General features: G+C 54.5%; 2 protein-coding genes and 1 long non-coding RNA gene across 4 annotated transcripts; 1 reads left to right on the top strand and 2 right to left on the bottom strand.

Annotated features, from left to right (window-relative positions):
* Positions 1–48: 48 nt before the first annotated feature.
* IGSF22 (immunoglobulin superfamily member 22) lies at positions 49–17,782 on the top strand. The gene is made up of 22 exons (XM_058688430.1): positions 49–157; positions 2,233–2,364; positions 2,592–2,728; positions 3,887–3,986; positions 4,068–4,107; positions 4,311–4,485; positions 5,142–5,255; positions 5,747–5,909; positions 6,551–6,823; positions 7,772–8,056; positions 8,803–8,927; positions 9,024–9,165; positions 9,341–9,637; positions 10,697–10,999; positions 11,745–11,918; positions 12,129–12,257; positions 13,105–13,401; positions 13,853–13,941; positions 14,122–14,314; positions 15,056–15,355; positions 16,138–16,467; positions 17,712–17,782. Exons 1-22 carry the CDS (start codon positions 49–51, stop codon positions 17,780–17,782), a joined length of 3,978 nt encoding a protein of 1,325 aa, XP_058544413.1.
* On the bottom strand, positions 2,721–9,463 carry LOC131487582 (uncharacterized). The gene is made up of 4 exons (XR_009249830.1): positions 9,351–9,463; positions 8,776–8,941; positions 3,447–3,552; positions 2,721–3,247 (listed from the first exon to the last, which is right to left on the bottom strand). It is a non-coding gene; the product is annotated as an uncharacterized LOC131487582 (long non-coding RNA).
* A 1,372-nt stretch (positions 17,783–19,154) lies between the features above and the next one.
* Positions 19,155–23,575, bottom strand: TMEM86A (transmembrane protein 86A). Of its 2 annotated transcripts, none has more exons than XM_058688429.1 (3): positions 23,447–23,575; positions 21,056–21,320; positions 19,155–20,691 (listed from the first exon to the last, which is right to left on the bottom strand). In XM_058688429.1, exons 1-3 carry the CDS (start codon positions 23,465–23,467, stop codon positions 20,255–20,257), a joined length of 723 nt encoding a protein of 240 aa, XP_058544412.1. In that variant the 5' UTR covers positions 23,468–23,575; the 3' UTR covers positions 19,155–20,254. The 2 variants fall into 2 exon arrangements, with proteins under 2 accessions (XP_058544412.1, XP_058544411.1); XM_058688428.1 differs by lacking the exon at positions 23,447–23,575 and adding an exon at positions 21,432–23,023.
* Between the last annotated feature and the right edge of the window lie 570 nt (positions 23,576–24,145).

The following is a 24,145-nucleotide window of genomic DNA, read 5'->3' as shown; positions in this document are numbered from 1 at the left end:
CATCCTCTCCCTGGTCCTCCCAGGTGAGTGCCCACGCCTGCTGTCACCATGACGACCATTCACCACGAGCAGATGCTGCAGGAGCACGTGTCCATGGAGTTCTCCAGCTCCACCACCCACGTGCAGACCTTCTCCCAGACAACCAGGATTGTGGGAGGCAAGTAGAGTGGATGGGAGGGGCAATCGGGAAAGGGCAGCCTTTCTTTCTCCACATCCAGCCTCTGGGCGGCAACGGGGCGAGGGGCGGGGGTGGGCGCTCAGCCGTTATGAGTTCTGGGCCCCTCAGGAGCCTAATATGCAAAGGACAACCCTCTCCTAACCTGTGCTTCTAATCTGTACTTTGATAAAGCTTCAGCCAGTGGGATGCTTACCCATAGATCCGATCTCCAGGAAAACAGCTTAGGAAAGTCAGTCACATGCATGTGTGTGAGTGATTGATGAACTTAATTGCTTGAGGAGATCAGAGCCCGAAGCAAATGGATGTATCTCTGATGGCAGAATTTCAGACATGGAGGAAGCTAGGGAAGTAGCGACCTTATCTAGATGTGAGTAATGCTGACCCTGCTCCACTTCAGAAATAGGAGATTTGGAGCTGCCAGTGGAGAGGATGAAGACATAAACAAGTGACCTAAGCTTCCAGGCTCTCAACCCTTGAGGACCGGACTTGGGGGAAAACAGATCCAAGCGAAAGCTGAGGAATGGTCTCAGAGCAGAACAGATTGTTTCAGTCATGTCTCTAGTGAAAAGAGATTACAAGATGGCCAGAGGCCAAAGTATCCAATATCCCCTCCCAGTCACTGCCCCCTCCCTCAAAGTCCTGGAGGGACAGAGTCCCTCAAAGTCCTCGTGCACAGAGGTCAGGGCCAGATGAACACTCTATCCCAACCCCTCCTGGTCAGTGAGGCCAGGCAAGTGGAACAGCTGGGGCTCAAGACCAGAAGTTGCAAACTTACGTGATGATAGCAGTGATTCTCAAGCCCGGCTGCATATTCGATTGGCTTAGTGTAGCAGGGAGCAAGGAAGGGGAATGAAAAAAAAATAGCGATACGTAAGTCTCACCCAGCTGCTAAATCAGGTGTATGGGTATGTGTGTATGTGTGTGTGTGTGTATTTGTTTTTCAAGCTCTCCAGAGATTCTAGCATGTAGCCAGAGTTTAAAACCACTGGCCAGCAGGGTCCAGGCACGGAATATAAATGCAGAAAAAAAGACCGAAGTGAACTGCCGAGGACATCCCCCACCTCAAGGGGCAGCCGCTATTCACTGCCCCCGATCATTGCCATATGGGGGGTATGAGCTCCATGTTGAGAATCCAGAAATGTGAATTTTTATGTGAAATCTCTCATTTTTTAGATGTAGGGCTACTTTTTGTTTGACCATTGTAGACATTAAACATCTGCAGATTACGGGCAGCCTGCACGCTGCTTGTTTGACCCTTCTGATGGCTACTTAAAAGTGCGTCGGAACACGTTTTTCTCATCTCAGTCCTTCAGGCCAGTGGGGATAATAAAAGCACCTACTTCGCTGGAGTATTGTGAGGATTAAATAACATAACCTCCGAACTGTGTTTAGCACGGTTCCTGACGAAAGGAACACGCTCTGTGAATCAGAGAAATTGTTTTTAACTGTCAGCTCACTAGCCACCAAGACGGTCTGTAGTTTACACTGAAAAAACTTTTCATTTTCCAAACATAAAATGGCATTACTGCATTGAATATGCTCTCTCAGATAAGGAGATTCCCACCCATAGCCCCTCTGGGCTGGGAATGTCTCCTGTCCCTCGCTCAAGAATCACTGCTGCTCCCATAGCAATGAATGCTAAACCGCAGGAGGGCTGGGGGAAGGCAGGCAGCAGAATTCAACTAAGCCACCGGGCCCCTCTTAAGGCTGCTGGGGGACTAGGATTTCCAGGAGAGAAGCCCAAGAGGCCAAGAAACCCCCATCAAAATAAATCTCCTCTTTAAAAAAGAAAAAGGTTGGGAAAAAAGAAAAAGAAAAAGAAAACAATTGGGACCCGGTAACGTGGCCCGATAAACGTGATTGACCAGAGGCCTGGAAGGGGAGGTCGCTCCCCCTGGTGGCTGAAACGTGCCATAACACAACGACCGACTGACGAAAGGTCCTCTTTTTCTGGCCAAAGTCCCCGCGCGGCCCTAAAATGCTCCACCGTCCCCTCAAGAAAAGGTCAATCCTCCAGTCTCGGGCCCATTCTGACCTCTCGCCTGTCGCCACAGAGGAAGTCGTGACAAGGAAGTCCTCGAGCACTGTAGAGTTCTTCAGCTTGGTGACTCGGAGTACTGACATCCCTGCAGGCGAGAGCGTCCCCGAGTTCGTGGAGAAGCCTCACCCGGTCACCGCGCCCGAGGGTGTGTCGCTCCCCGTGTGTCCCCAAGCCCCTGGCTGCTTTCTGTTCTTCTCCCGGTGCCCCAATCAGCACCACGACCCCACTGTCCCCCAGTAATGCAAACACTGGCGGCTCCAGGCCCAGGGGCGCTCCCCTGCCAGGGTGGACATGAGACCCCTGGGAGGAGGCAGGGTCCGAAGGTCCGACCTGGAGGCTAAGAGGTGAACTTGTGTCCCGTGCCCACTGCAGGGGATAAAGCTGTGTTCCGAGCCCGGGTGCAGGGGAACCCCAAACCCAACATCTCCTGGAAGAGAGAGAGCGGCATCCCCATCAAGGAGTCGGCCAAGATGTTCTACGACAGCATCAACAAGGAGCACGTGCTGAAGGTGCGGGGACCCGAGCCAGAGAGCCAGTTAGGCCGAGGCCAGAGGCAGGGACCCCAGGGCATGCCGCCGGCCCCATCACGGACAAGAGAGCCACAACTGAACGAACCAAGAAGGGCCATGGGGAAAGAAGCTGTCGTTGCCCTAGAGGAGGGGCAGGATAAGAGAGGCCGAATCAGGAGCTGGGGTGTTGCTAGGGTGGGCAGGAGACCAAAATTAGGGATGAGGCGAAGCAGAGCTAGGGCAAAGCCAAGGAGGGGCAGGAGACCCATCTCTTCCAGAAGGTGAGAGAGCCAAAAGGGAAGGGAGGCCAAGGCTATGGGCGTGGCTAGAAGGGGACGTGGCCGTAGTGGGTGGAACCAGGTTAAATCGGGGTGGCCAGGCACCAAGGGAGGAACTGATCCTAGCGAAGGGGTGAAGGTCAGGGTTCCTGGGCTCTTCAGGGGACACTTCTAGAAGACTCTGGCCAAGGGCTGATCATCCTTAGATCTAACCAGCTTCTGCAACCTCTGGTTCCAGACCCTTGAGGAAAAGGAGAGATGGGTCATAGGGAAACGTGTCCCAATTGGTCCTGCGAGGACATACCATTGTGAAGGGCAAAAAGCCTCCCCTCTCCCCACCATACAGAACGTTCCTTCTCCCAGTGGCCCCATTACTGGACCCTTAGCCCCACATAGTACACACAGGCTGCCCCAAGGTCCCCCTACTGGCCACCCCTTACACAAATTCATTCATTCTGAGACCCCACTGGGCTGTGAGTGCCATGTTGCAGATACCACCATTCACCGGTTTCCTCAGCCTAATTCACCGGTTTCCTCAGGCTCAGTCTGGCACCTGTACCAAGGAGTAAATATGTGTTAAAGGAAGGAACACTCAGCCTAGTGGCAGAAACTGCACACAGTTACAACTCAGAGGAAATCCCTGTCGTCTAGCTCACAGCCAAGAGGGAGAATCCTGTGAAGAATCAGGCTACAAACACACACACTCACACTGATGGCTACCTGGAACCTCCACATCATAGAGGCTGCTCAGTCCTCCACACATATACCCACACTCAGTCCCACTCCCCCTCCCCCCCAAAAATGCCCTCCTTTCCCTCCTCACAGAAAGTCTCCCTGGGGTCCTCCTCACTCCCCCACTAATGGCTTGACTCTGATCCAGCTGGAGCCACTGACCTCCGATGACTCTGACAACTACAAGTGCATTGCAAGCAATGACCATGCAGATGCCATCTACACTGTGTCCTTGCTGGTGACAGAAGGTGAGCCAGCTCCCTCTTCCTGGTCTTTCTTTGTAGGGATCAGACTCCTCTGCCTGACCCTGTCCCCTTTCCTGTCTTCAGGTCATGAAAAAATGGATTTCAAAAAGATGTTGAAGAAGAGGTGAGGCTGGGAGTCTCCTCTCCCCAGGGTACTGTCCCTCCACCCTCCAGGCCAGAACTTCTCAAAGGCCTTTGGGGCCCTGGGTTAATGGCCCAGGCTCCAAGAACCCATGAATTGGGGAAGGGAATCTCAAGGTTAGGAGAGCCTCCCTCTGCCTTCAGAGGGAGGTGCTGAGCCCATGCTTGGTACCCACCCCCTCCCAGGGGACTCCCTGCTCCCAAGAAGAAGCAGAAGAAGGGGATAGGTGAGAAAGAGATGCTGGAGATTTTGTCCAAGGTACCCAAGAAGGACTTTGAGAAGGTCTGCATGGAGTATGGTTTCACTGATTTCCGGGGGCTGCTCAAGAAGCTCAAAGAGATGAAGAAAGTGGAGGTGGAGGTCAGTGACCATAGAGGGGCAGGGGTCTGCAGGCAGGGGTCTGGGTCTCTCCGAAAGTGCTGGTGCCTGTGTGTCTCCCAGTGGCAAGGTCTCTCCACCCTGTCCACACATGCTCAAAGGCAAGAGCAAGAAAGGATCTCTACTTCTCTCCCCACTACCCCCAAATGTGTTTGCATAGACTTTGGAGTAGGATAGACCTGGGTTCAAGTCCCACTTCTACTGCCTTGTTAACCGTGTGAACTGCCCCTCAGTTGCTCATTTGCAAAATGAAATTTCTACTTTCCTCTTTCATATGTTTTTGTGTTGTCATCATGCATTCACTCAACCGACTCACAATTATTGAGCATCTACACTGGAATTAGAGGACTTAGGTAATGGGTCCAGGTACATGGTGACTGTTCCATGAATGGAGTTCCTTTCTCATGGTCCATGGTGACTGTTCCATGAATGGAGTTCGTTTCTCATGGTCCATCATATCTGTCTGCCCCTAAATCTTGCAGGCGGGTAGTGGCAGGAGGTTGGGGGAGGCACAGCTGTCCAATCAGCCTAGTCATTTCTCCCCAAAACTTTAAGGAGCTCCTCCAGAATTGGGTTAACAGACTGGGCAGGCCCCAGATGTCCCTGACACCCACCATTTTATTATCACAATCTCACAGACCGTCCGGATTCTGAAGCCCCTGGAAGACATAGAGACCAAGATTGACACCACTGTGATCTTTGACTGCATCGTGGAGCTGAAGGACCCCAATGTCAAGATGATATGGATGAAGGTGGGGAGGGGACACCTAGGCAGGGCTTGCCCTGGCAATATCATTTCCTCTCTGCACCTCCTCCCTTCACAGACACTCTCATTATCCGTCAACCAGGTCCCTCTTCTATTCCAGCAAGAGGATGATGCCTCCTGGGATGATTGAAACTGACTGGGAGCTGGGCTCTATTCTTAGCTGTTTCATCACTTTGCTGTTTGATTTGAGATACTTACTTTCCTTTCTCCATGCCTCAGTTTACCCATCTGAAAAGGATGAGTTAGGTAGTCCTGAAGATAACATTAAGAGTTCAGGTCTCAAGGGAGGCAGGGACCCAGGGTCCCGCTTAGCTAGATGATGTGGCTAAAGAGATCTCGGGGGCCTCTGGTGTGTCTGAGGATCTTAGAGAGGCAGACGTCGTACCCTCCAGCTCAGGCTGGCCTTGGGGAATGGGGACCTCTGGAAGCCTCCTCCTAAACTCCTCCCTCAGCTTTTCTACCCATTTCATGAGACAGGATAATGAGCCACTGAGGATCCAGTACTCCCTAGGCAAGTATGATGTGAAGCAGATAGGCACCAAGTACATGCTGGTTATTACCAATGTGAACATGAACGACGCAGGAACCTACAGCCTGTCCGTGGGTGACAAGAAGATGAGAGCAGAGCTCACAGTGCTGGGTATGAATGTGGGCATGAGGGGGAACAAGGAGGATGCAGTCAGATCAGGGGAGGAATTGCCAGGGATGTGGGAGAGAGGACGGTGGGGCCATGCAGGAGAGGACTGCATGGGGATGGACATTAACGGAGGAGGGAAACATGGGGCACAAGGGAGAGAATGAGACAGTAAGTGCCATGGGGCAGGGTAGCATCATGGTTAAGTACACAGTCTCCAGAGTTAGACTGCTGGGGTTCAGATCCCAGCTTCTGTCGCTTAGAAGCTTGTGATTTGGGACAAGTTATTTCACTTCTGTTTGCCTCAGTTTCCCCATATGTAAAATGAGAAATCATAGTAAAATCTATCTATATGGTAATTAGATGCATCCTATGTGCACACTGGCTGGAAGAGTGCCTGGCACATATCTGAAACTACATAGGTGCCTTTTAAAATTGCTGTGTTAACGTTACTGGGGAGGAGACCATATGACCATCATGGGAGGGGACTCCAGGATTCACAAGCAGACCGAAAGGAAGGATGCTTTCCCCAGTTGTGGGCTACAGGAGGCCAGTGACCCCTGAGTCTTCATGTCCCCTCCGTCACCCCACCCCTCAGGAGGGACCAGGGCTGCAGCCCAACGACTGCCCCTCCTACTCTTCCACAGATGAGCCGCTGAAGTTCTTGGGAGAGATGACACCAATGAAGGTGACAGAGCGCCAGACAGCTGTTTTTGAGATCCGCCTCTCCAAGAAAGTGCCCAACTTTGTGTGGAAGTTCAATGGGAAGGAGCTGAAGAGGGATGAAAAGTATGAAATCACAGTGTCTGAGGATGGTCTGACCCACACACTTAAAATTAAGGATGCCAGACTCAGCGATGCCGGCGAGTTCTCTGCTGAGGCGGGGGACCTGGTACAGAAAGCCCAGCTCACTATTGACCGTGAGTGGTTGGGCCAGAGCTTGAGGGGTGGGCCTCATGCCACAGCCACCTCCATGCGGGCAGCCATCCATCTATCCACCCATCCACCCATCCATCCATCCATCCATCCATCTCTCCTTGCAAAGCCCTGTGATGGGTTCTAGAAAGACAGAGGGTTCTCTCCTCCACTAACTCCTAGTGTAGTGGGGGAGGCACCAAATGGACTTGGAACATAAGTTCTTAAGCAGAGAGTCAAGACTGGGGTCTTATTACCAGCTGGGGGGATCATGGGTCAGGAAATTATTAGCCTTTCCGGCTCTAACCTTATGTTATAGCACATCACTGTTAACCACTTGCATTCCTACATCAGAATTCGTTTGGAGAGTTACACGTGAGGCATGTCACACGTGGGAACCGCACTTGACTCCTGTAACGTGGAATCATCATGGCTGTGGTGGTGGGAGACACAGAGGCTGTGGGCACCCAAAGAAGGAGCACCACTTAGTGATGTCAGAAAGGATGTGATGAGGTGATGGCCAAGTTTTACCAAGAACCAAAAGGAGTTCATATTTCAGCAAATGGGGATGAAGACAGGAAATTCTCAGCAGAGGGAACAGCAGGTGTATAAAGGCCCAGACACCAGAAAGACAATGCAATTATGGCTGGAGTTCCAAAGGGCCACTAGAGATACTGACTGCAGTGCTGTGAGGGGGTAAACTGTTATCCCATTTTACATATGAAGAAACTGAGACTCAGAGAGTGAATGCATTGCATACAGTCAGCTAGCAAGTAAGGGGCAGAGCTGGGACTCTCTCTGCCAGTTACCTCTGTGGGTCACGTGTTGCACACAAACACATTCAATGCCACAAGTCCCTGTGTTTCTGGGACCAAAAAGAGGAGTAGGGCAGCATGTAGCTGCAGAAAGGGATGTAGGGGGTTGGATGCAGATCCCAGTCTATCTGTCCACAGGCATCCCCATCAAGTTTGTGAGAACCCTAAAGAACGTACGTGTGAAAGAGAGGAGCCGTGCATGCCTTGAGTGTGAGCTGACCTCCAAGGACGTGACGTTGTACTGGAAGAAGGATGGGCAGCTGCTGGAGCGCAGCACCAAGTACAGCATGAGCCATGAGGGCAAGCGAGCAGAGCTGGTCATTGAGGACGCACAGCTCAGTGACAGTGGCGAGTACACCGTGGTGGCCATGCAGGACGGAGACCCCACTGAATACTACAGTACTGCCTTGGTCACCGTGGAGGGTACGTGCTCACCCTGTCAGCTCCCACTGACCAATCCCCCCAGTCCTGGCGGTTCCCTGCCATGGACACTGATCAGCCCCCTACTGACTCCAGCCTCCTCAAATCATGGTCAGTTTCTACTTCCCAGTCTAATCACCCCCATCTACCAAATTCTGACCCTCTCTGACCTCCCAGGCCCTGAACATCTTTACCTCCTAGACCCTGGTCATACCCCATGTCTGGAACCCTATCCAAAATCCCTTGACTTTATCCATCCTTCACTTCCAGACTCTGACCATCCCCAGCAGCCCTGATCATCCGATCCTCCTTGACCTTGACCAGCCCCTGCTCACTAATCCTGATCGGTCCCCACTGACCCTGACCACCCTCAACTCCTAAAAACCCTGGGCATCCCACAGTCTAGCATAACCCCAACTAACCATCCCAACTCCTCTACCCATCTACACTCCCACCATCTATTCTCCTTCTTCAACTGAGCATCCCAAGTCCCCAGTGACCATCTTCCGATGAGCAGGCCCCCATTAACCATTTCCCAATGCTAATTGGACTTTTCCCCAACCTCCCACCTACTTGCTCCAGTTCCCTCCCTGACCATTCTCCTATCGCCCATTGACCATTTCCAAATCTCCTGCTCATCATAAATTATTTTGACAGACATGGCACCCCAGCCCCTTCCCATGGCCATCACCACCAGCCATTTTCACGTGAGTTCCTTTCACCCGGCACCTGCTCCCTTTCTCCCCCAGAGCGTCTGGCCACAGTGAAGAGCGGGATGTCCGACGTGCATGCGGCCACCGGGAGCCCAGCTGAACTGTGCGTGGTGCTGAACGACGAGAAGGTGGAGGGCGTGTGGCTGAAGGATGGCAAGGAGGTCCGAGGCAAGGGCTAGAGAAGGGGGCCAAGGAGGAAGGGGTGGACTGGCCATACATTCGAACTCATGGCCGCCCCTTGCCCCTCGCCCCCCCAGATCACGGACTTGCCCGGCGTGCAGATCGTGAAGCAGGGTGCAGTGCACAAGCTCATCTTCCCCAATATGGGCCCGGAGCACGAGGGCAAGTACACCTTCCGGGCCAAGGGCGCAGAGAGCGAGGCCTCCGTATTCATTGCAGGTAAGGTCGCTGCCCTCAGTAGGCAAGACTCAACCCCTCCGGGCCAGCCCACGTGCTCAGGGCTCCTCCCCCACCCCCATGGGATCTCCTCCACCCCTCATCGCCCCACCCCCCACTCCTCCTACCGGGCGAGCCTGCCCTACCGCCGCCCCCCCCCCCCCCCCCGACCCCGCAGATCCACCTACCATCGACCCGTCGGTGCTGGAGGCGCTGGCCGCGCACCCCGTGACTGTGAAGGTGGGCCACACGGCAAACATCAAGGTGCCCTTCCGGGCGAAGCCGCTGCCCAAAGTGACGTGGTACAAGGACGGCATGGAAGTGACAGAAGAGGAACGTGTGTCCATGGAGCGCGGGGAAGACCAGGCGCTGCTCACCATCTCCAAGTGCGTGCGTGAGGACAGTGGCCTCGTTCTGCTCAAGCTCAAGAATGACTACGGCACAGCCACAGCCACTCTGCACCTCAGCGTGCTGGGTGAGGGCTGGCCCCCCGCTGGGCTGAGCTGAGGGCATCTGCTGCTCTGCGCTCAGGGCGGGAGGCAGGCTGGGGATGGGAGCTGGAGTTGGGGGTTGAGAATGGCATCTGAGTGCTGGCTTTGCACCAGAAGCCCGCTTTCTAAGTTCCTCACTAGGTGGCCTTGGGCAAGCGGATGAACCTATTGAAGCCTCCGTTTCTCATTTGCCATGGGGTGATTTGGGGCTGGTTTTGGTTTTTGTTGTTGTTGTGTCAGGAGTTTTGTTTTTAGTATCTATTTCAAGTGAATTTAAAGCACATAGCAGGATGCACAGCACATAGCAGACCTTCCAGTGTTACTGACTTGGAGATGAGGACATGGTTGGAAATAAGGTAGAAATGAAGTGAAAGAGGGGCATTTAGGGATAGAAGCGGGGTTGGTGCGGGAGTTTTGGGGTTGGAAGTGACATGAAGTGAGGGTGGGTGAATGGGGTTGAGGACAAAATGAAGCTGGAAAGATGGAAGGGGGTAGGAATGGGGTTGGGGATGGGTTGGAATACAAGAGATGAGGAGCTGACCTTAGTGAGCTCATGGTCAACATGCAACACACACACACACACACACACACACACACACACACGCCCATGCCATCAAGCTGTGGAGTGAGGAGGTTTGGGTTCTCTTCTGTGTTCTCGGCTCTGAGGATACAGGGATGGAAGTATTCCAGCTGTTTCTCAACCCAAAAGGGATGAAAACTGGCCAACGTGTAATAACATAAGATAAACTATAATATCACAAAGCACTGGAGTTCTGGAAGCTGCGAGGAGGGGGAGATCTTGTGTGGAAGGGGACAAGGGGTGAATCAGCTGAGACAGGGGCTCCCCAGGTCCCCAGTCCACCTATTCCTAGGCAAGTGAGAGTCTCAGGTGGCCAAAGATCAAACCCTTTGGGCAAGTCTTACAAGGAGGCACAGCGAACACAGAGAAGGGCGAGGGAAATCTATGCCCCAGTTTGGTGGACCTCTGGCAAGTGGGATAAAGCCTTCCTGGTCCCTGTTGTGATGCTCTCTTCTGTCCTCAGACCGTCCGAAACCTCCCCAGGGCCGGGTGGAATTTCTGGAACTCTCGGGTAATTGTGTGCACATGAAGTGGAAGGCCCCCAAAGACAACGGTGGGCGGCCTGTGACCCAGTTCATAGTGGAACGGAGGATGGTTGGCAAGAAGTCCTGGATTAAGATAGGCGAAGTGGACAGCAAACTCACGAAATTTGCCACCAACAAGGTAGAAGAGGGAAAAGCCTACCAGTTTCGTATCCTGGCGGTTAATTCAGAAGGAGTGAGCGACCCTCTGGAAACAGATGAAGTGTTTGCAGGAAATCCCATTGGTCAGTGAGATAGCCCTATGCTCAGTGGGGAATTCAAGGGTCGGGATGGAGGCCTTCGGCCAGTGAGGGAGGCTAGTCTGTGGGGAATTCTGTGGGGTCACCTCTGTGGCTATCCGATGAGACAGATGGAATCCGGAGTATGAGCAGAACATTATCTTGGGTAGGAATTCTCTACTTTTCCCAGTCAGATCACATGCACAAGACACCCCCCGTGTGTATGTCCAGAACTGCATTCAATTGCAGGGAAATGACTCCACTTGTTCCTCCATTCCAGAAATCACCCCAAATTCAAGTGAGAGTAGTGTTACTTTAGAGATAACCTTGAACCTGTTCTAACTTTTCCCCCAAAGAAGCCCCTTGACAACATGGGTATTTGAATTATGAAAGCTAATTAACCTCTGGCGACACCCCTCCCAACTAGTCTCCATGTGTCCATGTGTCAAGACGGTACATTAGGAACTGTGGCTTTGGGGATGACAAGGGTCGAAAGAACCAAGTTGGCGATTCTCAATCTGGGCTCCACAGAATCACCTGATGTCTTTAAACACATGCTCATGCCTGGCTTCCACCCCCCAGGCCAATTACATTAAACTCTCTGGAGGTAAAACCCAGACATTAGTTAAGAATCATTGGTTTAAGGTGTTTTGTTTTGTTTTGTTTTTTTAAGGAGGGAGCCAGAGATCAACATGGGGTGGGAAATGTCTACATGCTCCCCCTCCTAACCTCTGCCCTCTGTCTCCCACAGAGCCCCCTGGTCTTGCCTCCCAGCCTCAAGTGACTGATGTGACCAAAGACAGCATGACCATCACATGGAATGCCCCTACCCAGGATGGGGGAGCCCCAGTGCTCGGCTACATTGTGGAGCGGAGGAAGAAAGGCAGTAGCCTCTGGGTGCCGGTCAACAAGGACCCCATCCAAGGTGAGGTCCTAGGGAGAGAGGCCCAGGAGAACCAAGAGAGGCTTTGCTGGGTGGACCTGTGTACTTCTGCTGCCCTGAACATACTCTGTTCCCCAACTCCTTTGAGGATTTTCATAGCATCCCGCCACCCCCTAATCCATGCCCTCTCACCCTATGGTCTCCCATCTCATGGACCCCCTGGCCTCAGGACCCCTCAAACTCCCATTTCAGATACCAAGTGCACTGTGGATGGTCTCCTGGAAGACACAGAATATGAATTCCGAGTTATAGCTGTGAATAAGGCAGGCCCTGGACAGCCCAGTATGGCATCCAACTCAGTGGTAGCCAAGGACCCCGTCAGTGAGTATGGGGTGCCAAACCCCAGCACGTAGTAGAATTATCTGATGCAAGGTAGACAGCCGACTTCTTCTCTGGGAAAGCCTAACAGGATGACCCCTCCACACAGTCTCCACTCTGTGGGAGCTGCCAGCCTAATAGAGGGACAGGATTCACACATGAGAGAAAACCAACAAATAAAGATTGGGCAGGGTGGGAAAAAAGTTATCAAACTTTGAGCATTTCTGGTTAGGCGAGGTGATAGAGGCAGGTCTGAGGATTGGGTAGGGGGATAGTATAGTGTGGATGGTCGGGAGGGGGCTGAGTTTGGGAGATGAGATGGGGGTACCGCACACGAATGGAGGCGGTGGAGATGGTTGGGCTAAATTAGGGCGGAGTTTAGAACACAAGGAAACTGATGGGGCGCCTGGGTGGCTCCGTCAGTTGAGTGACTGACTCTCGGTTTGGGCTCGGGTCATGATCTCGCGGTTCATAAGTTCGAGCCCCGCGTGGGGTCCCACGGCTGACAGCGCGGGGCCTGTTTGGGATTCTCTCTCTCTGCCTTCCCCCTGCTCTCGCTGTCTCTGTCTCTCTCGAAATAAATAACCTTAAAAAAAATAGAATAGAAGGAAATTGAGGCTGTAGGGTATGTTGAATTTGGAGGGTAGTGACTTCAAGGGTGAAAGTGTTGAGCCGGCGAGAGAATTGAACTTGGAGGTTGTTGAGTGCGCAAGGTTGGCCTTGAAGGTGTGAACTGGGTGTCAGAGGAAGAAGTGCTGACAGCTAGGTTTTAGGGGTACCGGGTGTGGGAAGGGGCACGGGGATGAGTACGGATGAGTTGGGAGGCTGACTGGATGTCTCTGCCACCCAGAGCCCCCAGGCCTGGTGCAGGGTCTGCACGTGTCTGATTCCTCCAACTCCAGTATCTCCCTGGCCTGGCGGGAGCCTGCAGAGGGAGACCCACCTTCTGGCTACATCCTTGAGATGCGGGCTGAAGACACTAAGGAGTGGTCCAAGTGCACAAAGATCCCCATCTCAGGCACCTGCTACACAGTGGGAGGCCTCACCGAGAGGCAGAAATACTTCTTCCGAATCCGGGCTGTGAATGAGGCTGGGGTTGGGGAGCCTGTGGAACTGGATGAGGGGGTTCGTGCCATGCCACCACCAGGTGAGGACGCAGAGAGAGCTGGGGTTTAGGCCTCAACATCCCAGCTCCATACCTTCCTCCCTAGGACCTCATCCCACAGGGGAAAACTGGGTGATGCTATGGGCAAGAAGTCGTCCATACTTGTGCCTGGACAGAGCCAGGCGTGACCCGCCCCCACCAAAAAAACCCCACTCATCGTATGCTGAATAGTATCTGCTGTGTGCCAAGAGGGGTGTTGGAAATACAGAAACAACTAAGACACAGGACCTGCCCTAGAGTCCTACATACTAATAGGGGAAGACAGACGAGGGACAAATAAATGCTTCACAGTGTTGGGGCTGCTAATGGTCTGTATGGGCTCTAACAAGAGCATGGAGGAGAGGTTGGGAAAGGCTCTGGATGGGGAGGTCTAAAGCTGAGTCTTCCAGAGAGAGAGAGGTCCACGGCCCCACCTTGGTCTCTTCCCTCTCAGCTGCCCCCAAGTTTGACCTCAGTGCCCGACTGAAGAGTCACATGGTGGTTCGTGCTGGGACAGCCCTCTGCATCCATGCTGCCTTCTCTGTGAGTTGTTCCAGATCCTGGCCCCCAGATGCCCACCAAGATGGCTGCTGTAGCTATCAGAGTCTCTGTCTCGGCCCCTCGCCAGAACCCTGGCACTAGAGCCTGGCAGGAGACTTCTCAACAGTGGGAGCCCCAAATATCACCTGGGTGACCCCAGTGCCATCTCCTGTCACCACACAGGGCTCACCACCACCTAACGTGATCTGGCAGAAAGACGGCATCCCCACCAAGGGCAGGGAAACCATCACCAAGGGCAAAAACCATTCTCAGTTCCTCATCAACAGCACCAAGCGCTCTGATTCAGGGGTGTACCGCATCTTGCTCCAGAATGAGTTTGGAGAGGCATCCTATGACATCCACGTGCGTGTGGCAGGTATGACAGTAGGCAGAGGCCTTGGGGAGGTATCCTTGCACACACTCCAAAATATAACTCCCCACTGCTGCTCGAGTTCCTATCACTGCCAAGCCAGGCCTTAAGGTAGTGAAGTCTTGTCTGGCACCACAAAACAAGACTTTATTGGCCTTTGCCTTAATGGGGAGGTTTCTTTCCGCTTTTTCTCAATGCCCTGAAGCCCTAGAGGCATTGAACTAGGACCAAATCCTTGTTTCAGTTTCCGCACGCATATCTGATGAGCTTTGAGGCATTTGCAGAAGATGGATGGCAGAGAGAGAGCAGAAAATGAGTGGGAATCAGGAGGGATAGATGGAAATGAGTCCATTAATAATTGCAGTGGCCTCACAGTAGTGAGGGCTAGAAGCTTTATAATAAAGCCTTAAACTCCCAAGGGATGAAGGGATAAACTTTTATTGAATAGTTACTATGTGCCAAGCACTTCACTCAGCACTTCTGTGATAGTTATTGTGAGCCCTATTCTGCAAACGAGGAAACAGGTCTCAAAAAAAGATCAGTAACTTGCCCAAGTTCACAGGGCTGGTAAATGGCAGAGCTATGCCGCAGAAATAGTTCTTTCTGACTCCAAAAAATACCAGCGGCCTGAGACTCAAAGAAGGGACATTCCCCGTCTCATCTTCCATGGGGCTTGGCAGGTGGCTGTGGTGGGGCATAATTCTTCAGGCCCCCAAGGGTGGCTGTTGGACCTTGTGGTTGTTCCAGATTTTCCGCGGCCGCCCACAAACCTACAGCTGTTTGAGGAGGTCCCCAACACAGTGACTCTGACCTGGAACCACAGCCCTGACGTGCAGGAGGATAGTGAGGCCCACTATGTCATCATGAAGCGGGATGCCAGCAGCCCCACCTGGTTCACAGCAGCGGAGCGCGTCTTCAGCAACAAGTACACGGTGACTGGGTTACTCCCTGGCAGGAAGTACTACTTCCGAGTAGTGGCCCGGAACGAAATTGGTGACAGTGACCCACTCGACTCCAAGGATACCTGGCTCATCGTCAAGGACAAGAGTGAGTCAGGAAACTCCGGGGTTTGGGTTATATCCCTGATGGCAGGGATGACATGGGGATTGCCAGGGGTACCGGGGTTTGAGGTAAAATCTGAGAACCACTGAGGCGGAAAAGGCTAACGTCAGGGATGCTGGGAAGAGAAGTAGTGATCCAGAAGCCTAGAGGAGGAACTACCTTGTACGTACTCTGAGGGGGTGGAGGTGGGGGGCGCCCTTGGGGGTGGGGATGACAGTGGAGGTGGGGGTGCCCTTGGGGACGGGGATGACAGGGACGGGCCGGCTGTTTAGAGCTGAGACGTGGTCCCCTGAGCCAATGGGTCACGGGGATGAGGGCTGGGGATGATGTCCAGGAACCCTGGAGGGAAGGGGCTAGGGGTGGAGATAGCGTCAGGAAACTGGAAATGAAGAGCTAAATGGAGACTAGCAGAGACCACGGAGGCTGACCTGATGCTGGAAAAGCTCGGATGGGAGTTAACAGCTCGGCCAGGAAGCTGGCAGCTGGAAAGAAGTTAGGACCCCTGGGTCTGGAAAAGCGTGAAATCCCACGCACTGGGTTTTGATAGTGGAGCCCTGGAATGACAAGGGAGTGGGAGGGTGGCCGAATGGAACCTGGGGTGCCGGCGTAAGGTGGGGGCCCCAAAGCTGAGAGCGCGTGGGAATGTAGCCCGGGCCGGGGGGGGGGGGGGGGGGGGGGGGGCTCTGGGGAGCCTTCGAGCTCTCAGCGGGCGGGCATCGGCCGGGGTCCCAGGCGCGCTCACAGCCCACCGCGTCCCGCCCGCGCAGTCGAGGACCTGAGCGCCAAGCTGAAGCCGTACGAGCAGAAGGACTGGCGCCACGCACCGCGCTTCCTGATCCCGCTCAAGCCGCACACGGTGCTGCGCGGCCAGGACTGCACCATGACGTGCGCCTTCCTTGGGAACCCGCGGCCCACGGTGACCCTCTACAAGGGCGACGTCAACATCACGGCCAACTCCAAGTTCTGGTACAACTCCACCAGCGGGGTGTGCACGATCGTCATCCCCACCTGCACGCTCAAGGACAGCGGGGAGTACAGCGTGCTGGTGGAGAACGAGCTGGGCAAGGACCGCAGCAGCTGCGCGCTCACGGTCTACGGTGAGGGCACCCGCAGAGCCCGCCTGGGGGCGGGGAGGCGGCCCTGCATCCCATCTGGGCCAGAGGCGCAGAGGTGCATTTTTTCATTTACTCTGCCAACAGGTGGTGTAAACATTTCACCAACGGGCGGTACTTGGTGCCTCTCCCCCATCCTCTCGATGTCATTTGTTACATGTCTGGAGCCTCCAGGCTTGGGAGTTTGCAATCCCTCGGTAGACTGTAGTTTGCAACCCTTAGTGGGCCTAGACTTGCCTTTGAAAAAGATACTGGTGATCGGGCCTAACCCAGACTGGCCAGGCACAATCTCCGTGGCGGGGTTCTGGAAGGAATTTTTATGTTTACGAGATTTTACAAGTGATTCTGATGTGCGACCAAGATTGAAAGCTCCTGGTGTAGGATAAGGACAGGTGGGAAGCACCAATGGGAGGACGGAACGGAACCTAGTGGAGACCCTTCCTCTGCACAGGTGTGCCACACCTCTACCCAACGTGTGTACGTGCAGGGGAAGTGTTTTCTCTTCCTACACACTCTTTTCACAACCACACAGCTAGTAGCAGGACTTCTCCCAATGCAGAGCTGACCTGCCCTGCTCCCTTTTACTTAAACTCCCTAACTCTCCCATGATCTTCTGGAGGAAACCCCAAGCAGCAAGGCTCCCCACACTGTCTCCCCTGTCCCCCACATCTACTTTTCCAGCCTCATCCTCTGCCGCTCCCTGAACTCTCCGCGGCGGTCCTCTGGTGTCCTGCTGTAAGTCCCGTTCCTCGGGGAAAGACCACGTCCTGTCGCTCTGTCTCTCAAGTACTCAGCTAGGTATCTGGCCCTGAGATGATGCCTCCAGGGCGGCTGCTGAACTGTGTGACAGAACTGGGCCAGGGAAGGCACTGTGGGAGACATCCAGCTTTCATTCCACAGCTAGAGAAATCCCTGACAGCTTAATTCTGGTTGTAAGCACGTGGGCCCACGGCCCTGGCTCCACCACCGTCCAGCCATGTGACCTTGGCAAACCACTCTGAGCCTGTTTTCTCATCTACTTCTTGGGGGCTGTCTTGAGGCTTAAATGAGATAGTGCACAGAAGTGACTGGCACAATGCCTGGCAAATATTGAGTTCTGAATAACTGGCAGCTCTTGGCCCCACACGCTCAGCTGACCTTGGGAGACGGGGGCCTTAACTGCAAGTCCAGCAATTTGAAGTTTCCTTTCCCCCTAGCAACACTGACAAATACTTGCTTTGCTCTTTCAGACAAGGATGACAAGTCAATTCTAGCATCAGTCACCGAGAGTCTGCAGAAGAAGTCCAAGCACCTTATGTGATCTCCGGCCCAGCCCAGGCATCAGGAGGATGTTGTTATACTATCCTGTGTGTGTCCCCAGTGACGGCGGCCCAGTTCGCTCCCTGGTGCTTGTCAGTGAAGTCATGGGACAATAAACTGACTAAGCTCACCCCTGCCTGTTCCTGAGGTTGGCATGGAGCAGGGACCAAGGATATGGGCTTGGGAGTGGATGGGGATACAGAGGACACGCACCCCCAGAGCTTAGTCCAAACCCACCCGCATTGGGGGTGACCAGCCGCTTTTTGACTGGGCCTTGGCTTGCCTTCCCCTCCTCTGCAGCGACACTGCACCCTCCCCTCCCCTCAGGGCAGGGGAGGACGCATCTTATAGGCTTCATTCTTCTCCCTGTCCTCCCCCCTTCACCACCCCCCCCCCCCCAGCACTTCTTCACCAGGTAGATCTGCCCTCAAGAGTTCTGGGGTTTGAAGGGATCAGGGCCTTGCTTCTTTAGTGTCTAGAGTTCCTGGTATTTGGGAATTAATGCTTCTCAAAGCTAGAAACGATTGGTCATCCAGCTCACTAGGTCTCATACTTAGGTTTTACTGCAGAATCTTCCCCATTAAAAAAAAATTGTAAGAAACTACTGGACTCCAAACAAGGATGGGGGGGTGGGGGGTTGTCCCTGGGCCACTCTCTTCTACTTATCCTTTTCCTGTCTCCCACCAGGTATCTTTGTAAAAACCCTAGTCTGAAAGTCACTAATTCACCCACCACCCAGACAGGGCTGAACCTTCTCTATCCTGTCCCCACGACTCTACAACCCTTTTACTAATGGCATATTCACCACCACCCAGGGCTTTCCTCTCTGCTTCTGGGTCAGAGCATTGCCCATTAAGATGCAAATGCCCCTGGAACAGGGTGACACATTATTTTGCCAGAGCTTCCCATCTAAAGTACAAATCAGCTAATCTAATCTTACTCCTCCCCACTGTTTAATGGAGCCCAGAGTTCAAGGAGAGAGGAAACACTTGAAGGGAATCTGGATCATTTTGGAACAGGCAGTAGGTCTGGGAGGAGGCGGGCAGCAGTAGAGGGCACCGGGTCACTAAGAGTCAGCAAAGGTGCTAGGTGTCCGTGCACAGGGGAATGCATCAAAGACAAAATTGGATGGTGGCAAATACTGCCCATCCCCCACCCTCCTGAATTATATCCACACCCATACACGTGACCAGGGAAGGGAGACCCACTCCAACAGGCACCATGTCACCAGAGCCAGGGAGCCAGCCTGGCGCCAAGATGCACTGGCCAGCACTGTGACCCAGGCTGTAAGGACATCCAGGGCCCCTGGCACCATGCCCCCACCCCTTTCTCTCCAGGACAGGCACACGCCACACAAGCAGACAAGCAGAGCAGCCAGTGGCCCTTGGTTTTTATTTTTTTCACATGAACAGCAAAGGATGGCGTTGTCCCATCCTTGCTCCTTTTGCATTGAATGTGCCTTAGGTCTTATGACCCTAGAATGTCATTGGAGCCCTCTCCTCTTGCTCCCAGTGCAGAAGGGGCAGAGAAGAAAGCACTGATGGTGGTGGGATGGGGTCCCAGCTCTCTAAGCCAGGCTCAGCACCACCTCAGCAACTCCCTGAGGCCCTCTCCCTATAAGACTTAGACAGCAGGACAGAGACAGATGGCACAGAAAGACCCAGACAGTCTGGGAGACAGACCACACACACACACACACACACACACACACACATAGAAATTTACACGCACAGACACACATACAGGCTGGCCCCTTCCTTTGGTATAGTTCACCCTAACCCTGGGGATAGGGTCTAAAGGTGGCGGTGGTGGTGGTGGGCCTGAGCTCTGGACTGGCCTCTGAGAGAGATGGGACCAACTTGAATCATTGGTAGCCCAAGCTCCTAGGCCAGTGAAGTCCCCAGTCTTCCCTACCTGGGCAGACACCCCTTCACCTTCCCACCCACCACTTAGAAACGGAGATAGTTCAAGTAACAAGGATAGATGAGGGAAAGGAAGATTCCATTCTCATCCAGTCTTCTCACCTAGGGGCCTGTGAAACGGGTTTCAAGCCCTGGGTTTGGGTCATCTCAGGTCAGATTTCTCCCCCCTTCACTCGACTCTTGTGCAGATCAGAAAGAATGGGAGTGGGGTGAGTCAGACTCTTCCATCTAGAAGCGGGGGGAGGTCAAGACGCTGAGCACCATTGCCCTCTGGAGGGGCTTTGACGGCCCCTATGGGGTTTAGAGGTGGGGAGATGTCTAATTCTGGCTCCAGCAAGGAGAATTAGGCTGGCTCTTTTTAACTGTAAGCATTGTTCTGGAACACCAACTTTGCTAGAGAGATCCTTTTCCTGCTTACCCCCCTTCAAATGTGTACATTTCCCAAGTGGTATCTACTGCCCCAGGTCAGTCCTGCAGCCATCCTGACTCAGTTCCTGCAGGTTCTGGACCCCTCCCCCAGGAGGAGAGAGGGGTAACCACACCCTGGCTTCTCAAATGGCCTTGCTCAGTCTGTAGTCTTCCACTGGCTCCCGGCTCTCAACAGCTGACAAGGCGATGAGCATCTGGGCAGCATAGTAGGTGGACATGATGAGTGCCCGCGAGTAGGGCACAGGGAAGCAGAACTTGTTGAGGGCGATGGTCAGGTCTGAGATGATAAAGAGCAGTGCACCACTGCCTGCTGCCAGCTCAGTCCAGCGCCAGGCTGCCCCAACCAGCCGTAGTCCTGCCATAGCCCGCCAGCCCATGAAACTGATAAGGGCCACATAGACCCCCACCAGGTAGGTGAAGGCACCTGAGAGGCCTGGGTAGAGAAGAGCATAGCACAGGCCCGACAGCACTGCCATCACCAGACCTGTCCGAAGAGCCAGTGGCCGCATGCCAAAGGCCGAGGCGTAGAGCATGTGGGTCACGGCAAACATCAGCAGACCTGGGAGTGAGAGGGGATGAGGGGATGCTGAGGGCAGGCTTGGATGAATAATGAGAGACATGGGGTTGGGGGGGGGGAGGGGAGTGCTTGGGATAACCCAGGAACTTTGTTTGGGGAGTATCAGGGGTGGGAAGAAATCCACAAAGGTAAAGATACCACCCCCTCCCCTGAGGAACTCCAGAGCCGATCACCAGATCCTCTGTAAGGCAATCCTCCAATAAGGGTCCCACGGTCTTTGGCCTCACAACCCCTCAGATGCCCCATATTCTTGTTCAAAAGCTCCCTCTCCCAAATCCTTGGCCACCTAAGACCCTCTAGCGCCCAGCCCCAGGATTCCTCCCAAACAGCTACTGTGGCAACTGACCGTGCACAAAGTAGCCCTGGTCTTGCCAGATGAGGAAGGCATCACCAAGAGCGGAGAAGACGAGCCCCACAAAGATGCGGGTGGCACTGGGGTGGGTCAGCAGGAATCCTAGGCCATGGGCCAGAAGGAAGAGCCAGAGGCAGAAGATGGGCAGGCACTTGATGAGGGCGCTGACCCACGATGGGCTGGACGAGGGCAGCCAGAGCACAAAATACACGCAGGTGGCCTTGAAGAAGGGCACCAGCTTGGGTCCCTCACTCTTCACCTGGAGGACATAGGACAAGGGCAGCACTCAACACTTACGAGCTCAGAAGATCACAGAGGTGTTCAGAGCCAGCACCCTCAGCCCAGACGTATACCCCAGAGCCAGGCCCACCTTCCAAGTAGGGAGGGTTGACATGCAGAAATTCAGTCTGGCCTGTCCCAACTAGCCAGCAGAGTGTGAACATGCCCATCATCACCCTGAGGCTTAATTGATTAGGAAGGGGAGGGGCTCCGCTTTCCTGCTGCCCACATCCACTCTTGGCCCTAGGGCAGGACCAGAATGGTCACTCACTGAGCAGAAAACAGGTCTTGGGACAAAGTCCCCTCCCGCAGGCCAATGCTTCTCCTTTCCTGGCCCCTCCCTGTCCCTCCCAAACCCCTTTAACCCGTCTCTGCCACCATCAGCCACCAGCTGTCTGGAATGGAGTGAAGTCAGCAGGAAACCACAGAGACGCCACAACTAGCCACCTTGTGATCTTCAGTGGGGCCAGTGCACAGGCTTAGGGCCCTGGCAACACCGGGTGAGTGCCAGGAATGTGTGAGGGTGGGCACCTCAGCCCCCACAGGCTCTTTCCTTGGCCAGTCTGCTCCTCAGCCTCCACTCCAGCTGCCCCTAAAGGTACCAGCCTAAAGGTGCCAAGAAGGGCAAGGAGAGGAGATACGGATGCTGGCTAGAGAAGGATTTCAGGGATTGGGGAGTTGCAGGGGGTTGTCTGTCGGTCAGTCTCATTTCTCTGAGAACAAGAGCAACTCAAGAGCTCATCAGAAAGAGGCAGGAAGCGGGGGAGGAGTTCTCTTTCCAGCTTTTGCGCTGGAGCCAGCAGACTGGCTGGGAGGAGATGTGGAACTGAGAGGGGGGAAGTAACAGCAGCTGACTTGGCCTCAGACGGATCAGGGGGGAGGGCCACTAAAGAAAGGTGTGTCTAAGGCCACTGCAGGTACTCTCCAAGCTAGGGAGGGGGGCAGATATCCTCAATCTGTGACACCCTGAAGCTCCTTTGCTTGGGCTTCCAGTACAGGGTCTCTGTGGATGGTTCAGAACGGTTGAGGTTCCCTGTATACCCACATTCTGCCCAAAATGATTGTGCCTCTGGCTGGGTGAGCTGTCCAGCACAAGGCTCTGGGAGCACACTGACTTCCAGACTGCCAGTTACCTGACGGCTGATCGGACTGTGATGAAGGAGGTTGGGAAGAGGCAGATGGGTAGGTCCAAGGTCCAAGCCTGCCCTTGCTCCGACGGGAGTGAGAGCAGGGAGAAAAGATGACTAAGTCCCTTCCTATGGAGATCTCCCTCCGTCCAGGCTCGTCAGGGCAGGGGCAGGGGCGGAGGAGGAGACTGGAGGAGATGGACAGCCACACAGTCCCCAGTTCTCCCCATCAACCACCAGCCTGCCCTTGGAAGCATCAAGGTCTGCTCCATACCCGTCCCCCAGCCCCATGTGTCCTATGAGGAGAAACAGGCAGTAGTAGCTGGCGAGACTTTGACAATCATAGAGAATCCAACACTAGAAGTGGAAGGGTGGGGAAAAGAGACAAACGTTCGAGTTGAGAAAGTCTGAATGGGAAGCAATGTCAAGAGAGAATGACCCCTCTTCCTCCAGCACATTACCAATGCTGTTTGGACTCAGGGACATCCCCTCCCCCGCCCCAGACTTGTTTATGAGATAAGGCACCGAGGGAACAGATTTGGGCCAGGATTCCCAGGAGGGCCCAGTCACCCTCCTGCCCTCCCCGCCCTCTCCCACGCCCTCTCCCACGCCTCCCTGTGGTCTGCCCACGCAGGACCGCCGGCCAGCTGCTGTCCTCTACCTCTCCCCGGCAACCAGCCCGCCGACCCGCGTCAGACACACAGACATCAACAAAGTCACGCTTCCGAGTCACATGCCCACTGTTTTCCTCCCTCCGGCGGCGGGCGGGCAGGGGCTGCGTGGAGGAGGGGCGCCGCGGGTCCGGGGAGCGGTGGGGGGGGGGGGGGAGGAGGGCCTTGACAGCGCCCACCTCCCTCCCGGGGACGCCGACCGCCGCGAGATCCCTGCCCCTTCCACGGCCCCCGGCGGCCTGGCCTGCCGCAGCCCAGTCCCCAGGCCGGTGGGCGCCGGACACTGGCTCGCTCGCTCGCGCACTCACCACAGTGACTGGGGACACCATGGCGGCGGCGGCGGCGGCAGCGGCTGGCACTCCGTTCCGGGCTGCAGCGGCCAGGACGCGCCCGCGGCCAGGTGAGTAGGCGAAGACGTAACAAAGCCCGGGGTGACGGACAATACCTCCCGCTCGCCGCCGGGCGCTGGGGTTTCTGTCTGCGATCCCCACGACGTCATAGCACCCACGGCCAATGAGCGGCCTGGAGTCGGGGGGCGGGGCGCTAGAGACCCCGCCCCTCTGGGAACTTGTGCCAGGGCATCCCAGAACGTGACCATGACCCCCCCAGGCCCTGGACGAGGACCGAGCTTGACTGAGAGACAAACACATTCCTGTAGTGTACACGAGGCCACACACATCTCCTAACCCTGGGGATACAAGGTGATTCCCTCCCGTCTTTAAACATGCAGCACACACGGACATAGTTACGATTAGACCCACAACCTTCACTGTGTACCCACACACGTCTAAAGGACACACAATGGGCAGGGTACACACAATCTTCAAGCTGAAAAGAGGCACTCAAATAGGTACACAGCAGCCCATAGACTCGTGGTCCTAACATATGTACAAACATGTACAGAATCACAATTACCTTTAGGCATCATACAAGTACTCAGACACAAACCCAGAAACCGCATTTGGACTCCCATCCCTCATGGTAAAAACAGGGACACATATACAGGC

This window comes from Neofelis nebulosa, chromosome 10, assembly GCF_028018385.1.
Source record: "Neofelis nebulosa isolate mNeoNeb1 chromosome 10, mNeoNeb1.pri, whole genome shotgun sequence".
NCBI lineage: Eukaryota > Metazoa > Chordata > Mammalia > Carnivora > Felidae > Neofelis > Neofelis nebulosa.
Note: the sequence above shows the minus strand (reverse complement) of the source record. Positions and strands in the feature narration are given on the sequence as shown.